Source organism: Chiloscyllium plagiosum, chromosome 14 (genome assembly GCF_004010195.1).
Source record: "Chiloscyllium plagiosum isolate BGI_BamShark_2017 chromosome 14, ASM401019v2, whole genome shotgun sequence".
Taxonomy (NCBI): Eukaryota; Metazoa; Chordata; class Chondrichthyes; order Orectolobiformes; family Hemiscylliidae; genus Chiloscyllium; species Chiloscyllium plagiosum.
The window spans coordinates 9,292,209-9,317,397 of record NC_057723.1 but is presented as its reverse complement, the minus strand read 5'-3'; the positions used below and the strand labels follow the sequence as shown (position 1 = coordinate 9,317,397).

At 40.1% G+C, this 25,189-nt stretch overlaps 2 protein-coding genes across 3 annotated transcripts; one reads left to right on the top strand and one right to left on the bottom strand.

Moving 5' to 3' along the window:
• The first annotated feature begins 2,481 nt into the window (after positions 1-2,481).
• On the top strand, positions 2,482-13,911 carry sqstm1 (sequestosome 1). Its single transcript, XM_043703126.1, has 7 exons — positions 2,482-2,627; positions 4,679-4,890; positions 6,722-6,866; positions 7,427-7,516; positions 8,887-9,137; positions 10,902-11,115; positions 12,533-13,911. The coding sequence occupies exons 1-7, from the start codon at positions 2,516-2,518 to the stop codon at positions 12,688-12,690; spliced, it is 1,182 nt and encodes a 393-aa protein (XP_043559061.1). The 5' UTR covers positions 2,482-2,515; the 3' UTR covers positions 12,691-13,911.
• On the bottom strand, positions 13,718-23,795 carry LOC122556466. 2 transcript variants are annotated; one of them, XM_043703127.1, is made up of 6 exons: positions 23,690-23,795; positions 22,658-22,755; positions 20,947-21,016; positions 18,049-18,200; positions 17,535-17,634; positions 13,718-15,785 (listed from the first exon to the last, which is right to left on the bottom strand). In XM_043703127.1, exons 2-6 carry the CDS (start codon positions 22,699-22,701, stop codon positions 15,057-15,059), a joined length of 1,095 nt encoding a protein of 364 aa, XP_043559062.1. In that variant the 5' UTR covers positions 22,702-22,755; positions 23,690-23,795; the 3' UTR covers positions 13,718-15,056. The 2 variants fall into 2 exon arrangements, with proteins under 2 accessions (XP_043559062.1, XP_043559063.1); XM_043703128.1 differs by lacking the exons at positions 20,947-21,016; positions 22,658-22,755; positions 23,690-23,795 and having other exon boundaries at positions 18,081-18,152.
• Positions 23,796-25,189: the final 1,394 nt, after the last annotated feature.

The window sequence follows — 25,189 nt, the reverse complement described above, 5'->3', positions numbered from 1 at the left end:
TTGTATATGGCGCTGGAAAAGCACAGCCAGTCAGTCGCAGCTGAGGTGCAGGCAAGTCAGCGTTTCGAGTATATGCTCTTCATCAGGAATGTTGGTGGGGGGAGGAGCAGAGGTGGGTGTGCAAGGGGGCTGAGATATAAATGGATGGAGTGGGGCTGGGGGCAAGGCATCTGGGAATGCAGTAGGAGGATAAAGGTGGGGGGGTTTATAGGTGGGAAGGAAGATGGACCGTAGGACAGTTCAAGAGGGCGGTGCCGAGTTGGAGGGTTAGATTTGGGATAAGGTGGGTGAAGTCAGCATCGATGTCATGTGGTTAGAGGGTCCCAAGGTGGAAGATGAGGTGTTGTTCTTCCAGATGTCAACTGGCCAGGATTTGGCAGTGGAGGAGACCCAAGACTTGCATGTCCTTGGCGGAGTGGGAAGGGGAGTTGAAATGATCAGCCACAGGGTGGTGGGGTTGTTTAGTGCATGTCCCAGTGAGAATGCGTATAGGGTATGAGCAGGTAGGGAAAGAGTTAAGTTTTGAGTTTCGTGAAACAAGAGGTTCAGTTGAGCATGACTCAGATCAGATAAGAACTTGCAGTTAACAGTGGGGTGCAGGAGGCAAGGGTAATGGCTTAACAAGGTGGACAAGCATTCACTGTACAGCCATTTAACAACATTGGAAGTGAGTTTTGAGAACGATATTGGAAGCTTTCAGTATGTAAAGTCAGTTAATAAGGATAAGAACATTCATTGTGTAACAGCACATGGCTTAAGTTTTGCTATTGACCCTCGTTGATTGTAACACTCACCTAATCAATATGTAGCTGCCTTATCTGGAAGCTCCTCCCTGTAAGTGACTGTATAATTCATTAAGAATCTGCTGTTCGAGAAAAGACCAAGAACTCTTGTCTGCGTACGTGGGCAATTGTTTCTCTCCCTCCAGGGCACGGAATAAAGATGAAGGAGGTAAATCTATACTGTGTCTGAGTGTTTTGCGTCAACTGATACAGGGATAGGGAAATGGGACACTGGAAATGTTCTCTGAAACGTTCTGCAACTTGGCACCATCCTCTTGAACTGTCCTACCTGTCCATCTTCCCTCCTACCTATCTGCTCTGACCCATCTCCTTCACCCTCTCGCCTTCATCCACCTATTGCGTTCCTTGCTACCTCCCTCCCCTCTCCAGCCCCACCCCTTCCCACTTATCCCTTGCTTCCCCGCCCCCGACCACACCATTCCTGATGAAGACCTTATGCCTGAAACATCGACTCTCCTGTTCCTCGGATGCTGCTTGACCGGCTGTGCTTTTCCAGCACCACACTTTTTCACTCTGATCTCTTGCGTCTGCAGTCCCCACTTTTTCTCTAAGGACTGAATGACCTATTTCAATTTCTAACTTGTATGGTGCTGCTCCTTTCAGATGTCAGTCTTTATTAGTATTCTCTCAATTAAGGCCTGTTTAAATTCTATTTCAGGATCTGAACAAATAAATGGTGGTGACACTTGATGTATTGCTGTAGGGAGTGCTACATCATTGCTGTTGCTGCCCTTTAGGATAACTTTTGCATAATATTGCTTCCAATTTGACTGTGGCATACAAGATTCGTTTGACACCACCTCAGCATGAGTTAAGATGGAAGTTTCCCCCATGATTTATTAAATGGGGAGGTAGGCTGAAGGGGTCAAATTGCCTCTTCCTAATCCTATTTATAAAGGTTTTACTATACTAACTGATCTAATTTGGAAAAGGTGACAGATACTTGCCATGAGATATTTAAACTGTGACATTTGATATCTACAAGACTCCTTTATTTTAAGATTCGATTTCAGGCATAACATGCCTGCAAACGACATCAATGAGTCAGATTGGGTTCATTGTCAGAAGGGTTCACAGTGTCTTCAATCTGCAAAATAAACCATTATCTCTTCTATAGTACAAAAACTTTTCAAGAGTTGGCATTTTCCTAGAGCTCTAGTTATTTTTTTCCCCAAGTCAAGGAATGATGGGTGAATAGTGAGAGTTAGGTGCTGCCTTCTGACTCCTGGAATCAACCTCCCATACATGAATGCTGAGGATTTACAACCCTCTGAATGAAGGCATTTCTCCTGAGCTCAGTCCTAATCCTGAGACAATAACCCATGGTTCCCAGCCAAGATAAAATAATGGCTTCTCTGCGTCTACCCTTGTCAAACTGTCTCAGCATATTGTGTTTCAATGAAATTCCTTTTCATTCATCTAAACACCACAAAGAATAGACTTTTCAACACAATCTCTCCTCATGGGACAAATGTCTTATCCAGGAATGAATCTTCATTGCACCCCTTCTAAAGCAGGTATATCCTTCATTGGAGGGCAAAACTGTGCCCAGTTCTCCCATGTAGGCTCTCGCTTAAATCCCTATAATTGCACTGAGTTTCCTCTGCTGCCACTCCCTAGCTGTAAAAGTTAACATTTGCCTTCCTGATTTGTTGGTGTTGTTAAATCTATTTATTAACTCTTAGAGTCTGAGTTGAAACTGCAAGCTGAAAATGTTTTTTTCCCCAGATGAGGAAGGAGACATGATTGCATTCTCCAGTGATGAAGAGCTCATGATGGCTTTGTCCTTCCTTAAGGAGGGGACCTTTTACATCTACATCAAAGGTAAGACTATTGGTTGCTCTTTGTTTAAAAAATCAGACTATTAGCTGCATGCCATATTGCCACTGGGTGTAAATGTATGTGCCACAAAGTACAGTGTTTATAGTGAACTGTTTAATCATGGGCAGCACTTGGTATTAGCAGAGGTTTAAATATCTCCTAAAATCGAAGTTGCTTTGTGTTTTCATTCCCTGTTACACATTGGTATCAGTACTGTAAATGAATCTCATTTCAGAAAATATTGTTAATTGGATACAGCTGTACTTCAAAGCATTTTGTAAAGCAGTTTGTGATGTTGTGTAAACAAACTGCTTTCCATTCAGTCATTTAATGCTAAATAAAGATCTCTCTACTATAAAGGTTGCAAAATTCTAATGAGTGGGATTACATCACATTTCTCTTTATTGTAAACTAATTTAATTTAGACAATGGACAACCTAAAACAACTTTCCAGCCCCTTTCCCCTTGTCAATTCTATATGTAATCATGAATCTAAAGCAGTGCTCCACAAATGTTTCTTTTTGGCTGTTACTCTTATTCAGATTTGGCAACGTTTTGAATGCTTGTACAGGAAGTTGCTTTCTTAATTATCTAATGACCAGCCTTAAATTATTATTACAGATAATATGAGTATACTGTTCATGATCTGGTTTTGTTGGAGCATAAGCACTTTAAAGTTGGGAGAAATGGGTGACCAGTTCAAGATTTAACAAACGTTAAAGCGACAATACTTTGTTTCGGTCAGCAGCTTCTCCACTAACTCGTGTATTCAGCAGTCCCCTTTTTTCCCCAGTTGTCTGTGCCTGTAAAATACAATTTTAACGACAGGCAGACAGCAGCTGACACAATTGATGTGGATTTCCCAGCACTGGGTGGATCTGATGCTCCACTTGGAAAGACGACTGCTTCTAATGAGTGCTATTATTTTGTTTGCAAAGGATGAGGTTCTGTATTGAGCCACATTGCAAGTCCAAATGAAATTCCTAAGTTTGTTGTTAATAAAGTACTTGGTAAAATTATTTACTAAGTGCTGTCTGCATGCCCTGGAAACCAATGTTGTACAGCATGAGGAGAAAAATTGTTTCTTGGAATATGGTTATCACTGACAAAATGTACTCCAGCAAGTCACCAAGGCTACACCTGCAACCTTCTCTTCTAGAAGAGCAAGGCTCAGGCACACGGGAGCATCATTTCCAAGTAACCTGCTGTCCTAACTTGAAGTGTATCAGCTGGTCCTCTAATTTTCATGGATCAAGATCCTGGAACTCCCTAATGCAGTGGAAATATCAGATTTGGCACCACACTGATTTCAGCTGTTCAAGGAGCTAATTCACCATTGCCTTCTCCAGCTCATTTGGAATGGCAATAAATACCGGCTTTGCTGGCAATGTACACTTTTCTTGAATGAAATGAGTAAACGAAAATAATGTCACACATTTATTTCCATGTCCCTAAATAGCCTGAGAGAGTGCTGGTGGCTACCACCTTGAAGGATTAGTTTGATATAAATGTATGTTATGTGAAATAACTTCAGTGGTCGGTTTAAAGTCAACCATGTTGGTGTATCAAAGGATTTGCCGATAGGTCCATATTGGATTGGCATGCCTGGCTTCCTGCCCTTGGGGATGTCAGTGAGCCAGTTGGTCTTTTAAGACAGTCTTAATGTTGTCTTCACCTTTTTACTAGGACCACTGTTCAGATTTCAGATGTCCTGAAACTGAATTCAGATGCTCAGGCATTGGATTATTTTTCAGGCTAGCCCAGTACAAGTAATATAATTTTATTAGCAACATTTGATGTAATCGGGGATTTCAGATTTTGTGAATTGAAAGAGATTTAGTTACTCTTTTTCTTAAAATCAGGGTTGCTAGCAGATAACAATCAATATACAAAGGTGCAGTCTGGCTGTTACTAATAAGTCTTTGATTCCAAGTTGATTTGCAAGCATTACATCATTGCTTGAGCTATATATCTGTGTTCCCAAGGAAATATTTTCTAGACTTTCCTCGCAATGACAAATGTTTTCTTTCTACTCTTAATTTTTACAACCCTAGAAAAGAAGGAGTGCAGACATGGCCAGGAGAAAGCTGGGGCAATTCACCCAAACGTTGTCTGTGATGCCTGCAATGGCCCTGTGATTGGACCTCGCTACAAGTGCACTGTCTGCCCTGACTATGATCTGTGTGGTGGCTGCAAGGGGAAAGGATTCCACAATGAACATGAGATGCTGCTCCTGCAGACTCCTCAATTCTTCCATCCATTCGAGGTGAGACTGTCTACTCAGTAAGTAAATCTGATTCTTTCAAAAACCAAAACAGCCATTTACCATCCCTTGGACACAGTATTCCTCAGGCTGCAATAAAGTCTGAGTGATTTGTTTGAGGGCCCCAAATCTGCTTTTTTAGTTTGACAGCAAAAATTATCACCAATTGCATGCCATGTTTTGAATTTTAAGACAATCTAGTGGCTTCATAATCAATTTTCCTGAACCAAATACCTTTTCAGATGTTCTAAAATTGACAAGTTCATATGCTAGATAAAGCTGTGCTATATCTTTGTGTAAATCACTGGTTAGGGGTGGGGGGGAGGAATCTTACAAGATGGAGGAAAAGGCTGAAGAATTGGGACTAATTAAGTGGCTTTCAAAGTGCTGCTGCATCTGCACTGTAACATCACATGATGGCAAGTATCAGCGATTTGCTTTTTGTTTGGGCTAAAGAATGAGTAAATGTGCACAAGTTCTTATTCTTTTGGGAGATCCATTCAGATTATTTGTATGGTTTCTAGTGAGAGGATTGTTTGGGTGTGGTAATGTTGACTCTCAACATGACTGTTTGTTTATTTATTAAGCTACCAATGGTGCTGGAGCAGAACCGACTTGTGAAACCAGTAGGTGTTGCCACCATAAATGTACTTGAAAGTATATTTCTTATTGGCTAATTTCAAGCTGCCTTGTCAGTGAGCACTAAAGGTTTGGTTCATCTTCACCTTTCCAGTTAAGTAGCATAGTCCGAGGAAAGGAGACTCAAAATCTTTACAAGACAATATCTGTGCTGGCTTACGCCAATGCTATTCTTTGTCCCAATCTCTTTCCCCAAAGCTTTGCAAACTTTCTTCTTGTTTTAACAGTTACTGTTGAGTTTGGGCACTGCATTCCAAATCATTCTAACTCACTGTCTTTGGGAGTGGAGGAGAATTTATTTTTATATATAGAGACAATGTAAGAATGAGAAGCAGAAGTAGGGAATTCAGCCCCTCAAGCCTGCTCCACTTGATCATAGTTGATCTCATCTTGATTTCAACGCCACTTTTCTCCCTGCTTCCCATAATCTTTCAGCTCACTACTAATTAAAGATTGTGCTGTCTCCTCCAATTTTATTTGGTGTCTTAATCTCTACCATAGCTTGAGGTAATGAATTTCACAGATTCATGATCCTTTGAGTGTGTGTGAGAGAGAGAGAGAGAATTTCTCCTTCTCTCTCTTTTTTTAAATCTAATACCCTTTTATCATATAACTATAACCTGAAATATCCTATATCTACATTGTCAATGCCCTTAGTGATGAATTAGATCTCCCCTATTCTTCTAAATGCTGGAGAGTATAGGCTAGACTGCTCAATCTCTCTTCATAAAACAAGCCCTTCATCACTGGTATCAATCTAATTAATCTCCTCTGAATTGCATCCAATGCAAACTGCATTCTTCCTCTGGTAACAAGAGTAAAATATTTTATATGCAGATCTCTAGGTGCAGTCACACTAATGTTCTGATGCTTTTGCCAATTATTTGAAATTTGTCTTTGGATACCAGCATTTCCACTGGAAGGCCCAGAAAGATTTGACAACAATGTTCCGAATCTAAGGTATCTGTGAGGAAACTTTTTTTTTTTCCTTGGATAATATGTCACTTAACTGCAATGGTTCATGTGCTGCTGTTTCTAATTATGTATAATTGGGTCACATTGCAGTTAGCCAAAAGGCTGGTTTTGTGTTAGTCATCACCCATCAGACAATGCACTGTTGCTCACTTCTTATCTATCCTTTTTTAATAATACTCACTCACTTTAACAGTTTTGTTCCTTCTCATGTTCCAAGTAGCGGTTTCCCCGAGGGATGTGGCACCACAAGAGAAATGGAGGTCTGTGTCACTGGGCCATGGCACAACAAGAATCCTTTGCTCAGGCTGCAGCTTGCTCTGGTAGACAGCAGTCAGCAGCTGCAAAGACTACTCCAACTGAACAAGGTAAGTTGGTTCTTGTCAGTTGCCAAGGTGTAGAATTCCAGATAATTAATCTTTGTACCTCAGGTACTCTGTCCAGCTATAGCAGAGGTACAGTGCAGATTAGTATGTTTTTTTTAAAGTTACAATGTACTGTAACTGGATTTATCAGGGAGGAAGTGTGTCAGTTATATGGAAAAGCTGGGACTGTCATTGGAACAGAACGAGAGATTTGACAGAGCTGTTCAAAGTTTGATGGTTTTGATTTGAGGAGGTCAGTAACCAGAGGGCATAGTTTCAATACAGTTGGCAACAAAACTAGAGGGAAAATGAGGAACATTTTGGTTTATTTAAGAGACCTTTTGAAACAGACTCAGTCCCAATGAGATTCTTTCTTCAACTATAGTACTGAATTATTCAGCTTTTTTTCATGTCACCCATAAAGGTGTGGGTTAGGGATGGAAAAGTTTTTTTTGTGAACTTCTGCTTAAAATTTTTTTTAAAACGTTGTTGAAATAAAGCTGGAGGAGAAACTATGGCATGGTGGTGAATGTCTCCTGTGGCTGACCATATTTATCTTGCAGCTACAGGTTCTGGGAGTCAGAAACAGGATAAGAATGTGGCCTATCTGAAGAATGTGGGACGGAATGTAGCTGCAATGCTCAGCCCTTTGGGTAAGTTTAGAAACTTCTGGTTCTGTCCCCAGTCTCTTGGTTTAAGAACCTTGTGTTTTATGTGCGAATGGACCCTCCCAGCACTCGCTGTGCTCTTAACCCATAGACCTCATGATGGGGGAAGCGATATGTCTTTAAGTGCTGGCAAACATCTCACAATGTGGGAATCTCAACTGTAATGCCCGCACCACTACCTTACTAACTTTTGGGCAACAGAAACTCTCTCAACTTGGGAGACTGCTGTCTGCAGTCACTGATTTTGTAATTTTTTTTTTGCCTTCATAAGGAGTAGCTCTCCCAATAATACCAAGAGGAACCTTTTTTTTGAGAGTCAAGTTATCATTTTTTACCTCTTTTATCACAATCTCCTCTTCTAGCAAATAAAAACACACCACCTTTCTTGGTGGAGGAGCAGGACAATCCTTAAGCATTCCACCTAACATGGAGCTCTGTAAGTTTGTTAATGGATACTATGTGCCTGAGCATGTAAAAACATCTTTTTACAAATTACTTTTATAATTACATTTAGCATTGAAACAGTCCAATTGGTTGATGCTCAAAACAAATTACCGTCTGCATTTAACCTTATCAATGTGTTATATTTATTTTGCCTTTCTGGGGATGGGATAACTTTAACTGCATCCATACTATTCATCTCAACCCTTCCCTGTCATAGCAAATTCACCATTCTCTTGGTAAAGTGGTTCTTTTGGATTTATTGGTAATGAACTTTTATTTTGTGTGTGTGTGTGTGGTTCAGGCATGTTTCGATTTGATTTCTGCCTTCTCACCCTTCACTCTTAGGGACAGGATAATGGCAATCTGCCACTGACAGCACCAAGATAAAAGCTCGGGACCATGACACTAGGACCTGCCTGTGGCAGAGTTCACATACCTTTCTATAACAGGGTCAGCCTGGTGAGACCTCCATAGAATCAGTTCCCTGATTGGGACTGTTAATCTAGTTCCATCAAAGAGCTGTTGTTGACAGACAGAAACAACAGAGTTCCTCTTTGCTCTGAGGAAGCCAGACCAATGTTAACGAATAGGTGTATGTAAATAAAGGGTGACTTGGTGATGGGATACCAACCTCTGGAGTTATTTCACTTTCCATCGTTTTTTAGTCTTGGCACCTACTTCTAGGCGTTCCCACAAAAGGAAACATTTTGTCTATATCTAGCCCAGCAAACCCATTCATCATTTTGAAGACTGCTATCACCTCTCTGCTTTTTGTGCCCCTAATCTAATATTTCCTTATGGATGTAATATTTACATTGTTATTTCAGTAAATCATTTTCTTATACTGTCTATGGTGCTTCTAAATCCATATTTTTAACATCAGAATCAGAAGTTGGTCTCTTGTATTGCAGGTATTGATGTTGATATTGACGTGGAGCACAGGGGCCAACGCTTTAAAGCTACTGAGTGTCCAATGGAGAGTCAGCCCAGCTCTACAGGTAACAGTGTGCATTCTGGTCCACCATCTGCTGACAAGACCAAGACCAGAACAACTCCCAGCTCCAATCAGGAGCAGAATGAGACTGTGTTCATGGATGTGAACCAGACTGCCACAAATCAGGGTTCCTTTGAGACGTTCACCCCTAACCATGTGCATTCCAAGGTAAAGGAAGTGACTTTACTTAGTTGTTTTTGAAAATAAACTCTCAGTTTTTTTTAAAGCTTCCATATTTTCACGCTGAGAGTATTTAATATTTATTCTTGAAATGTGGTGTCACTGGCAAGGTCGGGAGTCATTGTATATCCTGAGATATGCCAAGACATGGTAGTGGTTAACCACTACTGTGGGAGGATAAGCATTGGAGGGAAATAGTGACATAACCTGAGTTTTCTTTTCATTTCGCATTCAGTAGTGCAGAAAATCCTGAGGCCAAAAGAGTCCATGTATGAGAAAATAAATGTTGACTTCCAAGTTTGCAGAGTACCTTTCAAACTGAACCAGCTGTTTCACATGGCTTGCTACTGTAATGATATAGCTTTCCATTGTTCCACAATCCACCTTATTAAAAGGCTCAAACATTTTAACATACACTCCCCATCCCTAATTATGGATCTGGCCCTTTTTTACATTTTCACTGCTGACCTCAAGTGAAATTAGCCTAGTGTTATTCAGACATGCAATGTTCATCCTAACAGGATCATTCTCAAGATCCTCATAAAGCCCTTTGCTGTAATTTGCAATCATAATGGCAAGACTAAACTCCTCCTTAATTCCAACATTGACCTAGCATCTTTTAAGGAAGGAAATCTGATATCCTTACTAGGTTTGGCTGATTTGGGACTCTAGACCCCACAGTAATGTGGTTGACTCTTAACTGCCTCTTGGGCAATTAGGAATGGGTAATAATGCTGCCCTAGCAAGTGTCGCCCACATCCCATCAACAAATATAAGCAAAATTGGCATCAGTTCTTTGGGATGTCCCAAGGGGTTGAAAGTGTCATAGACTTTTTTTTAAAATCCATTATATCTTGAATGATGAAATTAGGCCAACTGAAAACTCGTGTTGGCCAATATTTTGTTCACAATGGACAACACATTTTTAAAAAAATTGACATTGCATTTTTTTATTATTATTATGCAATCTTTACAAATAAGCAACTGCCTTGTTTTCGACATTAGAAAACAAGACTACATTTGTTTTTCCTTTTCTTTTTGTTTTTAAAAAATGGATGCGAAGGGCTTTATACCTTAATGTCAATGAAAGGTACAGTATAAATGCAATTCTATTTTTCTCATTTACTTTTCTGATCTAGATTGGAAATTTTTGTCTTCATTTCAAGAACATCTATATCTAAAGTAGTCATGATGTGGAGGTGCTGGTGTTGGTCTGGGTTGGACAAAGTCAAAAATCGCAACACCAGGTGATAGTCCAACAGGTTTATTTGAAACCACAAGCTTTTGGAGCCTTGCTCCTCCTTCAAGTAGTTAGTGAGAGATGGTAGATCAGTGTCAGATATATTCTCTGTCACTAGATACCTTGAGGAGCAAGGCTCCAAAAGCTTGTGGTTTCAAATAAACCTGTTAGACTATCACCTGGTGTTGTGTGATCAAAAGTAGTGACCCAAGTGCTCCTTTTGGCTAAAATCAATTAAATTTAAACCCTTCCAAGTGCAACGTAGATACCTTTTTTGGGTTGGGTGGTTTCATAATGATGCCTAAGTTGAACTATTATGGAAGCATCATTATCTATCTTAATGACTTTGTTTCAGACCAAGTGTTAATTAATGACTTCTTAAAAACAAATGTTTGTTTAAGAGTTAGGAAGTTAACTTTTAAAGATAACAGTTTCTGCTCTTGTAGAACTCTAATTTAATAACATCCCAGGTTTAAAAGTACAAAGTTACATTAAAAATTCCCTTTTAACAGACACCCAGTGTTGATAGTAATATTGATGAGGAATGGACTCATCTGTCAGACAAAGGGGTCGATCCATCAACTGGTGAACTGCAGTCAATGGAGCAACTTCGTTTGCAGGATCATGAGGAAGGGCAGCCCTTAATCCAGCAACAAAATTTAACTTCCTGTGACTTGGGACCTACTGGATTGAGAGAAGCAGCTCTGTACCCTCATCTTCCACAGGGTAAGTGGAGAGTTCCTAAGAATCAGGCAGTGAAGTCAATAGGAAATACTAAAAATATTTAGTAGCTCTGACAGCATGTGTAAAGAACTAAAATGAACTGTTTCTTTCATGATCTGCTTTGCTTTTGCATTTTGTCCTTGCATGCTTTTTGTGCTTAGATACTCGAACTTTGATTCCACATCCTTTCTCCCTCCTTCACCACCCCAACATGTAGTTCTGTAATTATGCCTGGGGAATTCTGTCCTAAAATAAAGACCGCTATTTAATTGCCAGCTATAGTTGGCAAGCTATAAAGATCCCGAGTTTCAAGCTTGTTCTATGGGGAATTCATTAATTTCAAAGTCAATTGTGAAACTACTTCAAATTTTGACAAGATCCTGATTTTTAAGCTTGACCTTATGAACCCTGAAGAAGGGCTTATGCCCGAAACGTCGATTCTCCTGTTCCCTGGATGCTGCCTGACCTGCTGCGCATTTCCAGCTCTGATCTCCAGCATCTGCAGACCTCACTTTCTCCTTATGAACCCTATACAGATCTTGTGGCTAACCTTGTCCCTAATTTCTGGGTCTGGGTAGTGAGTGAAATCAGTTGGTCCTTACAGCACTCTTGTGCTGTAGTGCCTCTATCCCTACCTCCTGAGCCATAAGGTCAAGGTTCAAGTCTCACCTTCTCCAGAGACATGTAAAAACTTTTCTGAAGTGATTTAAAAAAAAATCAATTAAACAGACCATTCAGCATTGAGCCTGTTCCACTATTCATGAATTAATCCATCCATAAAATGATAACTGATCTGCTAGTTTTTTTTCTTTGCAATTCCTTTGGATTCATTCTGGATTCCAAATGTTTCTCTCTCTCAACACTCTGCCAGAATTACAGAGTAATTACTAATCACTCTAGCACTTATTTATTTTATTCCAGGGATGAGGGCATCACTGACTCAGCCATTATTTGATTACCCCAATTGTTGAGACTCACTCTATTGCTGTGGGTCTGGAGGCACAGGTAGAGCAGACTGTGAAGATGGCAATTTCCCTCCCTATAGTATATCAATGAACCAGATGGCTTTTTCTCACAGTTGGTCTAGACTTTTTTTGTTGTTGTTCAATCTCCTCTGTTCCCCATCCCGCCCCGGTCATTGACTACCTTGTCCTTTTGTTGCTCCTGCCTGTGTCTCCTCTTCAGTTCTGATGAATGTTCACTGAACTGAAATATTACTGTACAAGCGATTGAGATTTTTCTAGCTTTTGTTTGTACTACAGGTGCTGGAAATCCTGAACTATTTTACACTTTTTTTGTATGTAAATCTTGCTGTCCCATTAATGTCTCCTGTATTATTCAACTTTAACCATTCTTGTAGTATTGTTTGGGTCAAGAGGTTATTTGAGAGGATTCTGAGGTAACACTTGTTTCCTTCCAGATGCAGAACCATGCCTGATAGAAGCCCTTTCACAAATGCTGTCCATGGGATTTCATGATGAGGGAGGATGGTTGACTCGGCTCTTGCAGACCAAGCAGTGTGACATTGGAGCAGCGCTGGATGCTATGCAACCTGCAAAGGGGCCAGTTTGCCAATAAATCACTTTGAAGCAGAAAAAAAATCAATCAGCAACATTTTTCTCTTTACAATGTTATTGGATTGCTGCTTTTCTCAATGAATTATTATCCCATTTAATTGCACCTTCTGTACAATTCTACTTTTAGAATGCTTTATAAGGGCTGAGTAGGTTCTTGGTGGCTGCTATTTTATTTCACACCTATATTTTCCCAGGATTGGGAAAGAATTCCAGCAACTTAGTTTTGGTAGCTCATTTTTCTGTAAGTTACTTTTAGCCCCCTGTTGGTTTATAAAATCCTCCACACATGAATTAAACTTGGAGTATGGGTTCTTCACTGCATATTTTTTTAAATATACTGTATTTGTGTTTGATCAAAGACTGGGTCCATTTCTCTTTGAACTTGGGGATGTATGCAATAGAAGCAACATACTTTGACGAATTGATGAAAGTTGCTATGACAGTCTTAGTTACATCCTAAACTATCAATCAAGCATAGGTACAACAGCTGAATTTATTTTTGAAAAACACAAAACATTGATACTTGTGAATGTGTAGTTGGGACCAAAAAATATTCTAGTGCTCATGGAGGAAAGTGAGAATGGACAGTTAATTGCTTCATTAATAATTTCAAAAGTACTTCCTAGAAAACTATGGCCACAGTTTACTGAGTTTCCCCCATTACACTCAACACAGCAAGTATGAAGCTGTAATGTGGTGAAACACAATTGGCTACAATATCAACAAGATATGACACTGCAGTCTCAATAGGGACTGAACACCAGATGTTAAAAGGGGGTAACCACAAAACATGGTTCCATCACAACTGCCATAAATTCAACTGCCTGGGCTGTAAGCCTTCTGATCTCCATTGGTCAACAATAATGTGGGGAAGTAGTTTAAAATTTCTGGGTGCAGTCAAAGGAATTATTATCAGGCCAAATACAATCTTTTGAAGAGAATTAGCACTAGATGAAATTAGAGATACTGACATTTTATCCAAGTATTGTCAGTGAAAGTATGTTGACTTAAATTTGAATTTTTAAATACTGAACTTTTATTTTTCTTGACTTCTCTCTCCTCCCCCACTTGCACCATGTGATTTGTGTTGTATAAGCTCTGTTTGGTTTCAGAATATCTCAGCCCCCCAAGTAGAAAGCACTTTAAAATGTTATAACTGAGCATTAGAAATTTAATCTGTACTTTGTTATTCTCTGCAATAAAAACTGCATTTTAAAATGCACTAAGGCATTGAATTTTTTTACTGAAAAAAATTGAAGGTGTTCACATAATCTCTGGTTACCATGGTAGACACTTCACTATTTAATGTGAGAAGCTGGTGAAGGGTTTACAACCCTTCACACCACATGTGGGCAAAAGAACACGAGTGGCACTAATTGAATTGATCTGCATAGACTTGCTATATTTCCTATTGCGTTGTAGCCCTTGAAGGGCAGCTCCAGGTGGAGAATCCTCCAATAATTCAGAGCTTAATGCTGAATTTTGAAAACTTCATAATTTGGTACAGCCTGAAACTTATTTCCATGAGGGATAATGTCCTTAAAGTGCCAGGACCTAACAGAGGTGGTGTCAAATATCTCACAACTAATAATGCAAAGGCCCAGCCTAATGCTCTGAGTATGCTTGATCTTAAATCATGGCAGTTGAAGGAAATAAACTTAGTCTGTCCCTAGATTTATTCACACACAATCGGGGGAAAAAAAAGTTCACAGCATTAATATAGGAGAACTAGCTATGTTGAAATATTTTAAAATTTATTTTAGATTGCTTTAATTCAAACAACTACCCCCAAATTAAAAGCACAAAAATCAAGGTGTAAAATATTTAAGCCAAACCCCAAATATAGTATCTTTCCTGATCTCCGGCTATACACTGCACAATTTTAAACAGAAACTACTCACTCTTGTAACAGAGAAAACATGTCAATCTGCACACTGAACTCTCCCAATACTGATACATGGTAATGAAGACAGTATATTTTAATGGTGCTCAGAATTCCCTACTCTTCTGCAAAAGTGTTGTGGAATCTCTTACTGCCACTTGAGAGGGTAGAGAGAGCATCTCAATTTAAAATTGCAACACAAAGATGCCATCTTTAACAATCCCTCAACACTAACACTTGAAGTATAATGTAACAATGCCATCAATGTGTCTGAAGTGGGACTTAAAACTCATAACATTGACTGAGGCAAGTGCTGTTTCTCACCAGCACTACCTGAAATAATCTCTCTCTCACCTTTCATTAAAAGTTGCATTGAAAATCTGATGGCAGATTTGTTTGCAAAAGAATCACATATTGCACGTTACATCATTAGGTGCTCCCACTTTGAGCCACAGACCCTGCAGTGGGACGGGGAAAATCAAAATTCACACATCATCAAAATCCTCCTCTGTCTGAAAGAGGGACAGAAAGCAGCTCGGTTGCTTATCCTGGAATCCAAAAGCTGTACTGGGATTCTCATAAACTGAAAGTTGATGTACTGGTAGAGATTGAGGGGGCAAAGAATGCCCTGACTTTAGAGTTCTTGAAACTCCAGGGGCATCATGCATGGATGCCGGGAAAGGGTCGTGCACTGCTGGTACAGCTCTGCCTGCAATGTTGCTGAGTCTATGCACATCACTGGTAAGTTCAGGCAAACTCAGCATAGTCATGTCTTCTTCAACACATTCCAGAGAAGTGAGTGATCGAGTCACAGTTCCTTCTGTAACTCTTCCAGTGATTTGTGGTGAACTTGGGCAGCCATTACAATTTGCCCTCAAGTCACTAAAACCATCCACATCTGTTTTGTGATCTTCAATAACAAAATGCATTGAGAGCTGGTCAGTGCAGGGAGAACCCGTGCAGGTTAGATATCCCTCAGCCTTATTAGTGCCTTGATTGAAGAATTCACCATCATCTGCAGTACTATGTGGCAGGAATCTATCCCACCTAGAGGCCTGCAAAACCTGTTGCTTAGTTGGGTAAGTGATTGTGTCATGCTGGCTCTTATCACTCAGTGAGGTCACTGGATTGGATTCAGAAACATTGTTCCTTCCTGTATTCCTAATCTCTTGACACCTGCTTCCTCCTTCAGTTGGTGTAGAGTTCATGCATTTCTAGGACAGAGAAAAACACCAGCACATGAGAAATCAAGAACAATAAAGGTTAATTTTGGGAACTGAAATCCATACCTCTAGTCCCCTAATCTCCCATCAAACTTCATCCATTAGTCCCTAACTCTCCTAAAGACCATCTCATTTGTAATCTAACACAACCCCCAGCTACAAACATCTCTTAATTGGTTAGTAATCTGTGGACAAACAGAGAAAGAGACTTCTATATAGTTATTTCTATAGCACCTTTTACAACTTCAGGATTTCCCAAAAGTATCAGCCACTAAAAAGTACTCTTCGAGTGGAGTCACTGTTGAATGAAGAAAACTCATTTACACACAGCAAACTCCACAAACAGCAAGCTGATGATTCATTTCTTGCAATTCTGATTAAGGGGTAAATACTGGCCAGGACATCAGGGAGAATGCCCTTGTTCTTCCTCAAAGTAGAGCCATGAATCTGTGTCTAGGAGAAAGTGAGGACTGCAGATGTGGGAGATCAGTCGAAAAGTGTGGGGCTGGAAAAGCACAACCGGTCAGGCAGCATCCAAGGAGCAGGAGAGTAGACGTTTCAGGCTAAGGAATGTGATGAAGGGCTTAGGCACAAAAAGTCAACTCTCCTGTTCCTTGGATGCTGCCTGACCTGCTATGCTTTTCTAGCACCACACATTTTGACCATGAATCTGTGTTCACCTGAGAGACCAGACAATGCCTTGGTTAACCCTTAATGTGAAAGATGGCCCTCTGATGGTGCATCATTCCTTCAGAAGTGCATGGCATACCAGCCAAAATTTTATGCTTCAAGATTCTGCTGTAAGATTTGAAACCATAACTTAAAGGCAGAGTGCCAACCACTGAACCAGGCTGAAGCTGCAAGCATGTAATTTTAAATATTTTCAGTTTTTGAGTAAAGCACATTTTTCAACTATGGATTAAATAGAAGTTTGTCAGCTCTTCTTAGCTGAATTTGAATAAGTTAGGTCTCCTGGTTGAAATGTCAGGGACAACGGTTATCCATTTAAAGTTGCCACCCAGAGAGCAAAAGGACAGATTCATTTCTTACAAGGAAACTTTGAGGCAGAAACCATTGTATTATATAATGTAGTGTTTCTCCAGAACTCTGACAAGGATCATCTAGTTCTGAAACTTTAATTCTGTCTTCCCACAGATACTGCCTAGCCTACTGAGTATTTCCAGCATTTTGTGTGTTTTTATTAATAACAGGGCACAGCAGTATAGCTGAAACTGCTAAGACATAAATCTACCTACACAGTTTCTCCAGACACAGAAGCTCCTAATCTCAGCCAAGTTGCTCAGAGGTAGCAAATTGCACCAAATAAGTAGATCCAGATAAAGCCATTTGTATTCATACAACTCAAATACAGATAGAATTTATTTTACTCTGCACCTAGACATAGCACTGGCCTCACCACAGTTCCAACAGGGGGTTACATTGTCCTTCCTATAGTTTTGTTCTCCCACCCCCAGAAAGGGAGTGTGCTGCTTTTATCAGATGCTCCATCTGGTGGAACTGATAGGCAATGACAGCATATCGGAACAGAAAACCAATAAAACCCTCTCGCCCATTTGACTGCCATCCAATGATTTGTTCCCGTTTTTATCAACACCTACAGCAACTGAAACTGGGATGGGAAGAGAGAGAGGACCCAACTGTTTTCAACAATCATATACATACAAGCTTTCCCAGCAATAATCACAAGGCATTCACATCTCATATCAGTCAAATGCTCACCAAATAATGATCCATGGTTGTTTGAGAGGACTTTGTTTCATTGTTCTCAGTACGGTTTCCATACAGCTGCTTTGAGGTACATAATCCCCTTTTACGTTTGCTAGGAATGAAGAGAGAAAACATTCCAACACATTTTCCTCAGTCTTTAAACTGAATAACTTTTTATCCTCAGTAACACAAACACTCCGCACCACCAGCATACTCCCACCAATCTTGTGGATAGCACACTCCACTACTTTAGTTTCTTCCAGCACAGCTAGAAGTACCAAATAGGAGAATGTCACAACCAAGTTAGCTCCTACCTTGTCTGAGAGTAAACTGTGGCTCACTGCATTGCTATCAGGAACAGGAATTTTCAGTCCCTGAAACTCAGCCACTTCTGACTAAGACAGAATATCCCTAGCTCCTTGCCCTAGGTTAAACCAAGGGCTGAGCCAATCGGCACAACTGACTGTGGCACACCCATGTGATGTAACACGTACTTGGACTGGTATTTTACGATCTGATCTCTCACCTTCTATTCCTGTTGGCATTCTTCACACTTGCCTGGGACTGCTGGCGATCTGTGTATACAATGTCTTCCTCTTTTCCTTCTTCATCTGATGCGTCAATAATGGGAGTCTGGTCCAAATAAACACTCCAGCGGCTGCTGGCTGAGCTCTCCAACTGAGAGTGAACATTATGCAAGAAAATGTCAACAGTGTCATATAAAACCACAGATTCACTTCAAAATAAAGATTCTTTCAGTTCATACAATTTATAAAGCAAGTAAGATAACTTGCTTCAAAAGTTAGATTTGGTTTTCAGAATGCAATGCCAAAGCTAAATCCAGCAATTGCTTTGCTCACAATAGTTTTCCACAAAATAGCAATAATAAGAGTACCACAAATTAGTGACTATGACAGGCCATCAATTCAAAGCTTGCATGTCAAGTGGTGAAATTGAATTAAATAAATCTGACAATTTATGAATGAATTGTCACTAAAAATCTAAATGGTTCACTAAGCTCGTCAGGAAAGGGAACCTACCATCAATACCTAGTCTGATCTTTACTAGCCCACTAATTCTACAAGCAGAACATAGGATCAGAGGGGTAGGCTATTTGCCTTTCAATCTTGCTCTACAGCTCAATCAGATCAGCATTGATCCATCAATGTCATTTTACCAATTATCCCCAGATTCCTTGATACCTTTACTTATCTAGAAATCCAACAATTTCTGTCCTGAACATTCTCAATGACTGAACCTCCACCTCAGAGGTACAAGAGATTCACCAATCACCAAGTGAAGAAAATTGGTCATCTCAATCCTAAATAATGGACCCCTTATTCTGAACATAGAACATAGAAGAATACAGCGCAGTACAGGCCCTTCGGCCCTCGATGTTGCGCCGATCCAAGCCCACCTAACCTACACTAGCCCACTATCCTCCATATGCCTATCCAAAGCCCGCTTAAATGCCCATAATGAGGGAGAGTCCACCACTGCTACTGGCAGGGCATTCCATGAACTCACGACTCGCTGAGTAAAGAACCTACCCCTAACATCTGTCCTATACCTACAGATGCGGCCGTACCAGAGTCTTATACAACTGCATCATGACCTCAGGACTCCGGAACTCAATTCCTCTACCAATAAAAGCCAGTACGCCATATGCCTTCCTCACCGCACTATTTACCTGGGTGGCAACTTTCAGAGATCTGTGTACATGGACACCAAGATCCCTCTGCTCATCCACACTACCAAGTATCCGTCCATTAGCCCCGTACCCCATCTTTTTGTTATTCTTCCCAAAGTGAGTCACCTCACACTTAGCTACATTGTATTCCATTTGCCACCTTTCTGCCCAGCTCTGCAGCTTCTCTATATCCTGCTGTAACCTGCCACATGCTTCCTCACTGTCAACAACTCCTCCGACTTTCGTATCATCCGCAAACCTGCTCACCCAACCTTCTAATCCCTCCTCCAGGTCATTTATAAAAATGACAAACAGCAATGGTCCCAAAACAGATCCTTGCGGAACACCGCTAGTGACGGCACTCCATGAAGAAACTTTGCCATCAACTACTACCCTCTGTCTTCTTCCATCCGGCCAATTTCTAATCCAAACCTCCAACTCACCCTCAATGCCATACCTCCGTATTTTTTGCAGTAGTCTACCATGGGGAACCTTATCAAACGCCTTACTAAAATCCATATATACCACATCTACCGCTTTCCCCTCATCAACCTCCTTCGTCACCTTTTCAAAGAATTCAATAAGGTTTGTGAGGCACGACCTGCCCTTCACAAAACCATGCTGACTATCCTTGATCACATTATTCCTGTCCAGATGTTCATAAATCCTATCCCTTACAATTCTCTCTAAGATTTTGCCCACAACAGAAATGAGACTCACCGGCCTATAGTTACTAGGGTTATCCCTACTCCCCTTCTTGAACAAGGGAACCACATTTGCTAGCCTCCAATCTTCTGGCACTACTCCTGTAGACAACGAGGACATAAAAATCAAGGCCAATGGCTCTGCAATCTCCTCCCTTGCTTCCCAGAGAATCCTAGGATAAATGCCATCAGGCCCTGGTTCTATAAATATCTCACCTCACCCAGAGGGAATATTCTTTCTGCATCTACCCTGTGGAGTTCAGTAAGAATTCTGTCTGCTTAAACAAGATCACTTTTCATTCTTCTAGATTATATAAAATGGTAAGCCAGTTTCCTAAGTTTCTCCTCACAGGACAGTCCTACCATTTTAGGAATAAATCTGGTGGGCTTTAGTTGTACTCCTTCTATAGCATATATATCCTTCTTTAAATAAGACGACAAAACAGCACACAATACTGCAGATGTAGTCTCACCAAGGCTCTGTACAATTGTCTCTTTTACTCTTGTACTCAAATCCTCGGGCAATAAATACCGACATACCATTTGCCTTCCTAATTGTCTGTTGCACCTGCATGTTAGCTTTCAGTGACTCATTGTCAAGATTAGCCAGGTCCCCTTAAATATGAAATAAGTTGATTCACAGAGTGCCCCCCGTTTACAAACATCCAACTTATAACATTCATTCTTATGAATGATGTAATGGAAGGATGTAAGTTTAAAGATCTGACATACAAGCATTTCCTTTATACACTTTTATAGTGTCATGCATTCTATTTTAGCTTATGTACAAACCGACTTGCGAACAGAGTCCAGAACAGGACCAATTTGTAATTCCAGGACTGCCTGTATTGAACTTAGTATAGGTAAGCATTCTAATATCGAGGAAGCCACCTCTAACCGATATTCAGTGTTAGATATGCAGCATGAAATACAAGTCAGCAGCTACGGGTTTTGCAAACACCCACATCGATTTGGATCAATTAGGGTGGAGTGCCAAATTAAGCCTACCGCTCATGTTGAGTTCTCTCACCTGTTCACTCACTGTACAAAGTCTTTGGCAGTTACAGTCAGTGTTTGCAAATGCTGGTTCCTCAATGGAGCTGTCACCAAAACAGAAAACAAATGAAAAGTGAGTCAGTCAATTATTACAGACCAGAAACTCATAAATCAGGAGTACAAACCCAGCCAAAGGTTGTGAAATTGAACTTAAATTGTAAAATTAAATCTGGTGATTGGTTGGAATGTGACAGATAAAAATTAAAAAAAAATATAAAGATTATTTTAAATACCCTACTCAGTCACAACTGTAAGGAAGGGAACCTGCTTGGCTTGATTGCAATTCTCATTAACTGTATAAATCAGGCAAAGTTCCTGGTCCCAAATGCTATTCACCAAATTTTGATGGAATTTGTGGGTTTATAGTGAGGACAGGAGTAATTCTCAGTCAAACAAACTCATCTGTAAGGAGGGATGTTGGGGAGGGCTAAAACCTATTGAATCACACCTCAGCATACCTTAGAGAGATTGACACTACAAAAGAATATTTCTATTTCAGCCTCAACTGAACTACTGGACTCAAGTTCGAGCACCACGTTTTAGGAAGTATATCAAAACATTGGAAAGAATGACAAAGGAGATTTGCCAACAGATTGGCAAATGTGAAAAAATTCAGTAATATGGAGGACTTATAATAACTGGGATCATTCTCCTTATAGCAGAGAAATCTGTAGGATGCTATAATTGGGATGTTCAAAATTATAAAGGATTTTGACAGACCAAGTAGGGAGAAACCATTTCCTTGCACTCTGGTTCAGTAATCAGAGGTCACAGAATTAAAATAATGCCAAAAGATATAGAGGGGAAATGAAGAGCAATTTCTAGAGCTGTGGAGAAACAGAGGGTCTCTGATTGAAATGTATAAAATTCTAAGAGGGCTAGACAGACTAAGTGCAAGGATGATGTTTCCCCTGGTTGTGGAGTCTAGAACCAGGGTGCACAGTTTCATGATGACTTATATATAGAAGTGTGTCAGTTATTTAAATAATGAACTTTTGCTCACCTGTGTCTGTTGTCTTGTATCAATTTAAATATGGTAGTACCTAAGAAATGAATGATTTCCTTACATGCTTTTGCTTTGAATTTAATGGAGGGTTGATATTCATTGAGGGTGTTAATGAATTCTTCTAATTTTGCTTTTGTGAGATCCAAACACTGTATGCGTCAACACAGATATCAAATACATTGTGACAATGTGACTGCATCACCTGATAAAGGAGTTAGAGAGACTGAGTAAAGAGCACTTGAAATTTTAAAATTGGCACTTGAGAAAATTAAAAATTAAAAACCCTCAAAAAAAATGGGTTGTGCTCCACTTCCTTCTGCACTCTGGCATGAATCCTGGAAAGGAAACAGAGTTAACAAGTGGCAAAAACTTAGAATCATTAAGTTTGCCTATTCACTCAGCTCTGGTTAATTAGCAAAAGGGTTAAGAGGTTTTCGTGCCAATTATTATCAACAATGCATTGCCTAAAGCAAATTCAACAGCCAATTTCAAGGTCAACTGAATATATATTTTAAAAAGAAAAGTCTGCAAGGCTATTGAGACAGGGCAGGGGAGAACAGACTAATTGATCAGCTTCGAAACAGTCTATGCAGTTGCCATGATCTGAAAGCCTCTTTCTGCACTCTATCATTCTACAGATTGTTTAATCAATCCAGAAAACATGAGTAAACGAGATTACCGAGCAGCTGCTTCCACTGTCTGCATCCTTTCTCCCTGCAGCATGTTCAACTTCTGCACATGTCGTCGACAGTCAGCACCTGAGCCCTGGCCATAAACCTGGGGGATATCATATCAAATCACAAAGTTATGAGGAAAAATTGAATTCAGAAGAGATAGAGGAAAAACTGTGATTATACAGTACCCTTTGTAACATTCTTAAAACATTCCCAAAATCTTTCAACAACCAAAATACTTCATTTATTCACTGCTGTAATGTAGCAACCATTGCGGCCAGTTAACACACAAATTGTCCCACAAACAGCAATGAGATAAATAACCAGATCATCGAATTTTACTGATGTTGGCTGAGTCATAGATATTGGTCAGTACAACAGAGAGAACTGACCTGCTCTTCTTCAAGCAATATCATAAAATATTTTACATCCAGCTGAGGGAATGGAAATAGGCCTTGCTTTATAGTCTCATTTAAAGATGGCGCCTCTCACAGTTCTGCACTTCTTTAGTATTGCATGGATGTACCAACTGGACTTAGCATGCATTTCTGAGCTGATTTAGAGGTAAAACGCCAATGGGCCACAACAGACAGATATACGAGCACTCTATCATATTCCAATGATTATACGTTGATTACATTAAGAACGTTTGGAATAAGGGTTAAAAGGGGGAAAAAGATTATGAGACAACTTGGAGGCAAACAAATTTGTTTGAATGATGAATTTGGCTTTTTTTTCTTCATCATTTTCATAGACTGGTCAGCTATTGCTGAAAGACCATTGTCTCCAGCGTATTGTGTACATCTGTTTTAGGTGAAGTGTGCAGAATGAGGGGGAAAGAGTAGAGCAAAGAGCCTCTTTGAAAGAGGCAATTGGCCAAATCTGACTCTCAGATTTTAAGAGTCAGATCCATGTTGACCTTCTACTTTATTCGGAGACTTCTTGCCTACTGTCTGGCTTTTTGCTAATTATGTTATGCGATGTGGATGTAATGGAGATTCTTCCTGCATTCTGTGCCTTAAAATCAACATCCTCACCTTCAGCACTGATTGTTTTGCTTCACACAATTTGCAGTTCCACTTCTTGCTCTTCTTAACCTTGCACAGACAATATCAATTAAACATTTCAGTAAAATACAGATTAAATAAAAGCAATACAGAAAGGCGAAGCAAATTCAATGATTTTTTGTAAATATTTGAAAAGGAAAAATGTTACATGGTAGGAGGAAGAGTGGAACTAACCATTTAGGCCTTTCAAAGAGCTAACACAGGCAGAATGAACACATTAGCTACCTTCTGCTGGGCAAGATACATTTTGAGAAAGATATCAATATTTTCATTATACTTATGTCTGTTACTCTGAGGGATAGGGCCTTCAGAGAATTCAGATAGAAAGTGAGGACTGCAGATGCTGGAGATCAGAGTCGAAAGTGTGGTGATGAAAAAGCACAGCTGGTCAGGCAGCATCCAAATTGATGTTGAATATAAGCTCTTCATCAGGAATGATTCATCATTCATCATCACCTTCATCATTTCTTCAGATAATTCAATTATATCATGGCTGATCCACAACTTGGATGAATTTAGACACCTTTGTTCCATTTCTTGGTGCCTTTATTTAATAAAAACATGCCTCTCAGTTTCAAAGATTTAAATTGATCTCTAGCATCTACAGTCTTTTGGTTGAGAGAATTTCAGATCTTCAACATCCTTTGCATCACAAGTGCTTCCTGATTTCATCCCTGAATGGTATAACTAATGTTAAGTGAGTGTTTTCCTTTATTTCATTTAGAATGAATGCATTGCCCAGAACAATTTCACTCTCTCCACCCCATAAAACTTGAAACAGATCACCCTTCAAAACACAAAGGGACACAAGAGAAAGTGGACTTCATAATTAAAGTATTTAAATCCTGGTAACATTCTGTTAAAACTGTTTAGGGTGGCACGGTGGCTCAGTGTTTAGCACTGCTGCCTCACAGTGCCAGGGACTCAGGTTTGATTCCAGACTCAGGCGACTATCTGTTTGGAGTTTACACATTCCCCCAGTGTCTGCGTGGGTTTCCTCCGGGTGCTCCAGTTTCCTCCCACAATCCAGAGGTGCAGCTTAGGTGAATTGGCAATGCTAAATTGCCAATAGTGTTCAGGGATGTATTGGCTAGGTGCATTAACCAGGACAATAGGGTAGTGGAAAGGGTCTGGGTGGGATACTCTTTGGAAGGTGGGCGTGAACTTGTTGGGCCGAAGGGCCTGTTTTCACACTGTAGGGATTTTACGAAAATAAAACTGCGCTGCTCCACTGCCAAGGTAAATAAATGCTTTACACGTGCAGTGCCCTGAACAGAATAATCCAGGTGAACTGAAACATCATTTATTGTATTGTGTTTAAGTCTCAAAAAGAAAACTATTTATTTATATATTTACCCTTGTACCTATTTGCTATAATGATTTGCACACATTGGCTCAGGGTGAGGGGAGTTGGAATGGGGGTGTGGTAACAGGTGGGATGGGAAGTGGGGCGAGGAGAGGTTGGGAGGA

Coding starts and splice junctions, on each gene's coding strand:
- sqstm1 (XM_043703126.1), top strand. CDS start 2,516: ATGTTTTTTTCCCCAGATGAGGAAGGAGACATGATTGCATTCTCCAGT. Junction 9,138..10,901: donor CTAACCATGTGCATTCCAAG/GTAAAGGAAGTG, acceptor CCCTTTTAACAG/ACACCCAGTGTTGATAGTAA. Junction 11,116..12,532: donor GTACCCTCATCTTCCACAGG/GTAAGTGGAGAG, acceptor GTTTCCTTCCAG/ATGCAGAACCATGCCTGATA.
- LOC122556466 (XM_043703127.1), bottom strand. CDS start 22,701: ATGCTGCAGGGAGAAAGGATGCAGACAGTGGAAGCAGCTGCTCG. Junction 21,017..22,657: donor ACAGTGGAAGCAGCTGCTCG/GTAATCTCGTTT, acceptor TTTTGGTGACAG/CTCCATTGAGGAACCAGCAT. Junction 17,635..18,048: donor AATGCCAACAGGAATAGAAG/GTGAGAGATCAG, acceptor CTTCATTCCTAG/CAAACGTAAAAGGGGATTAT.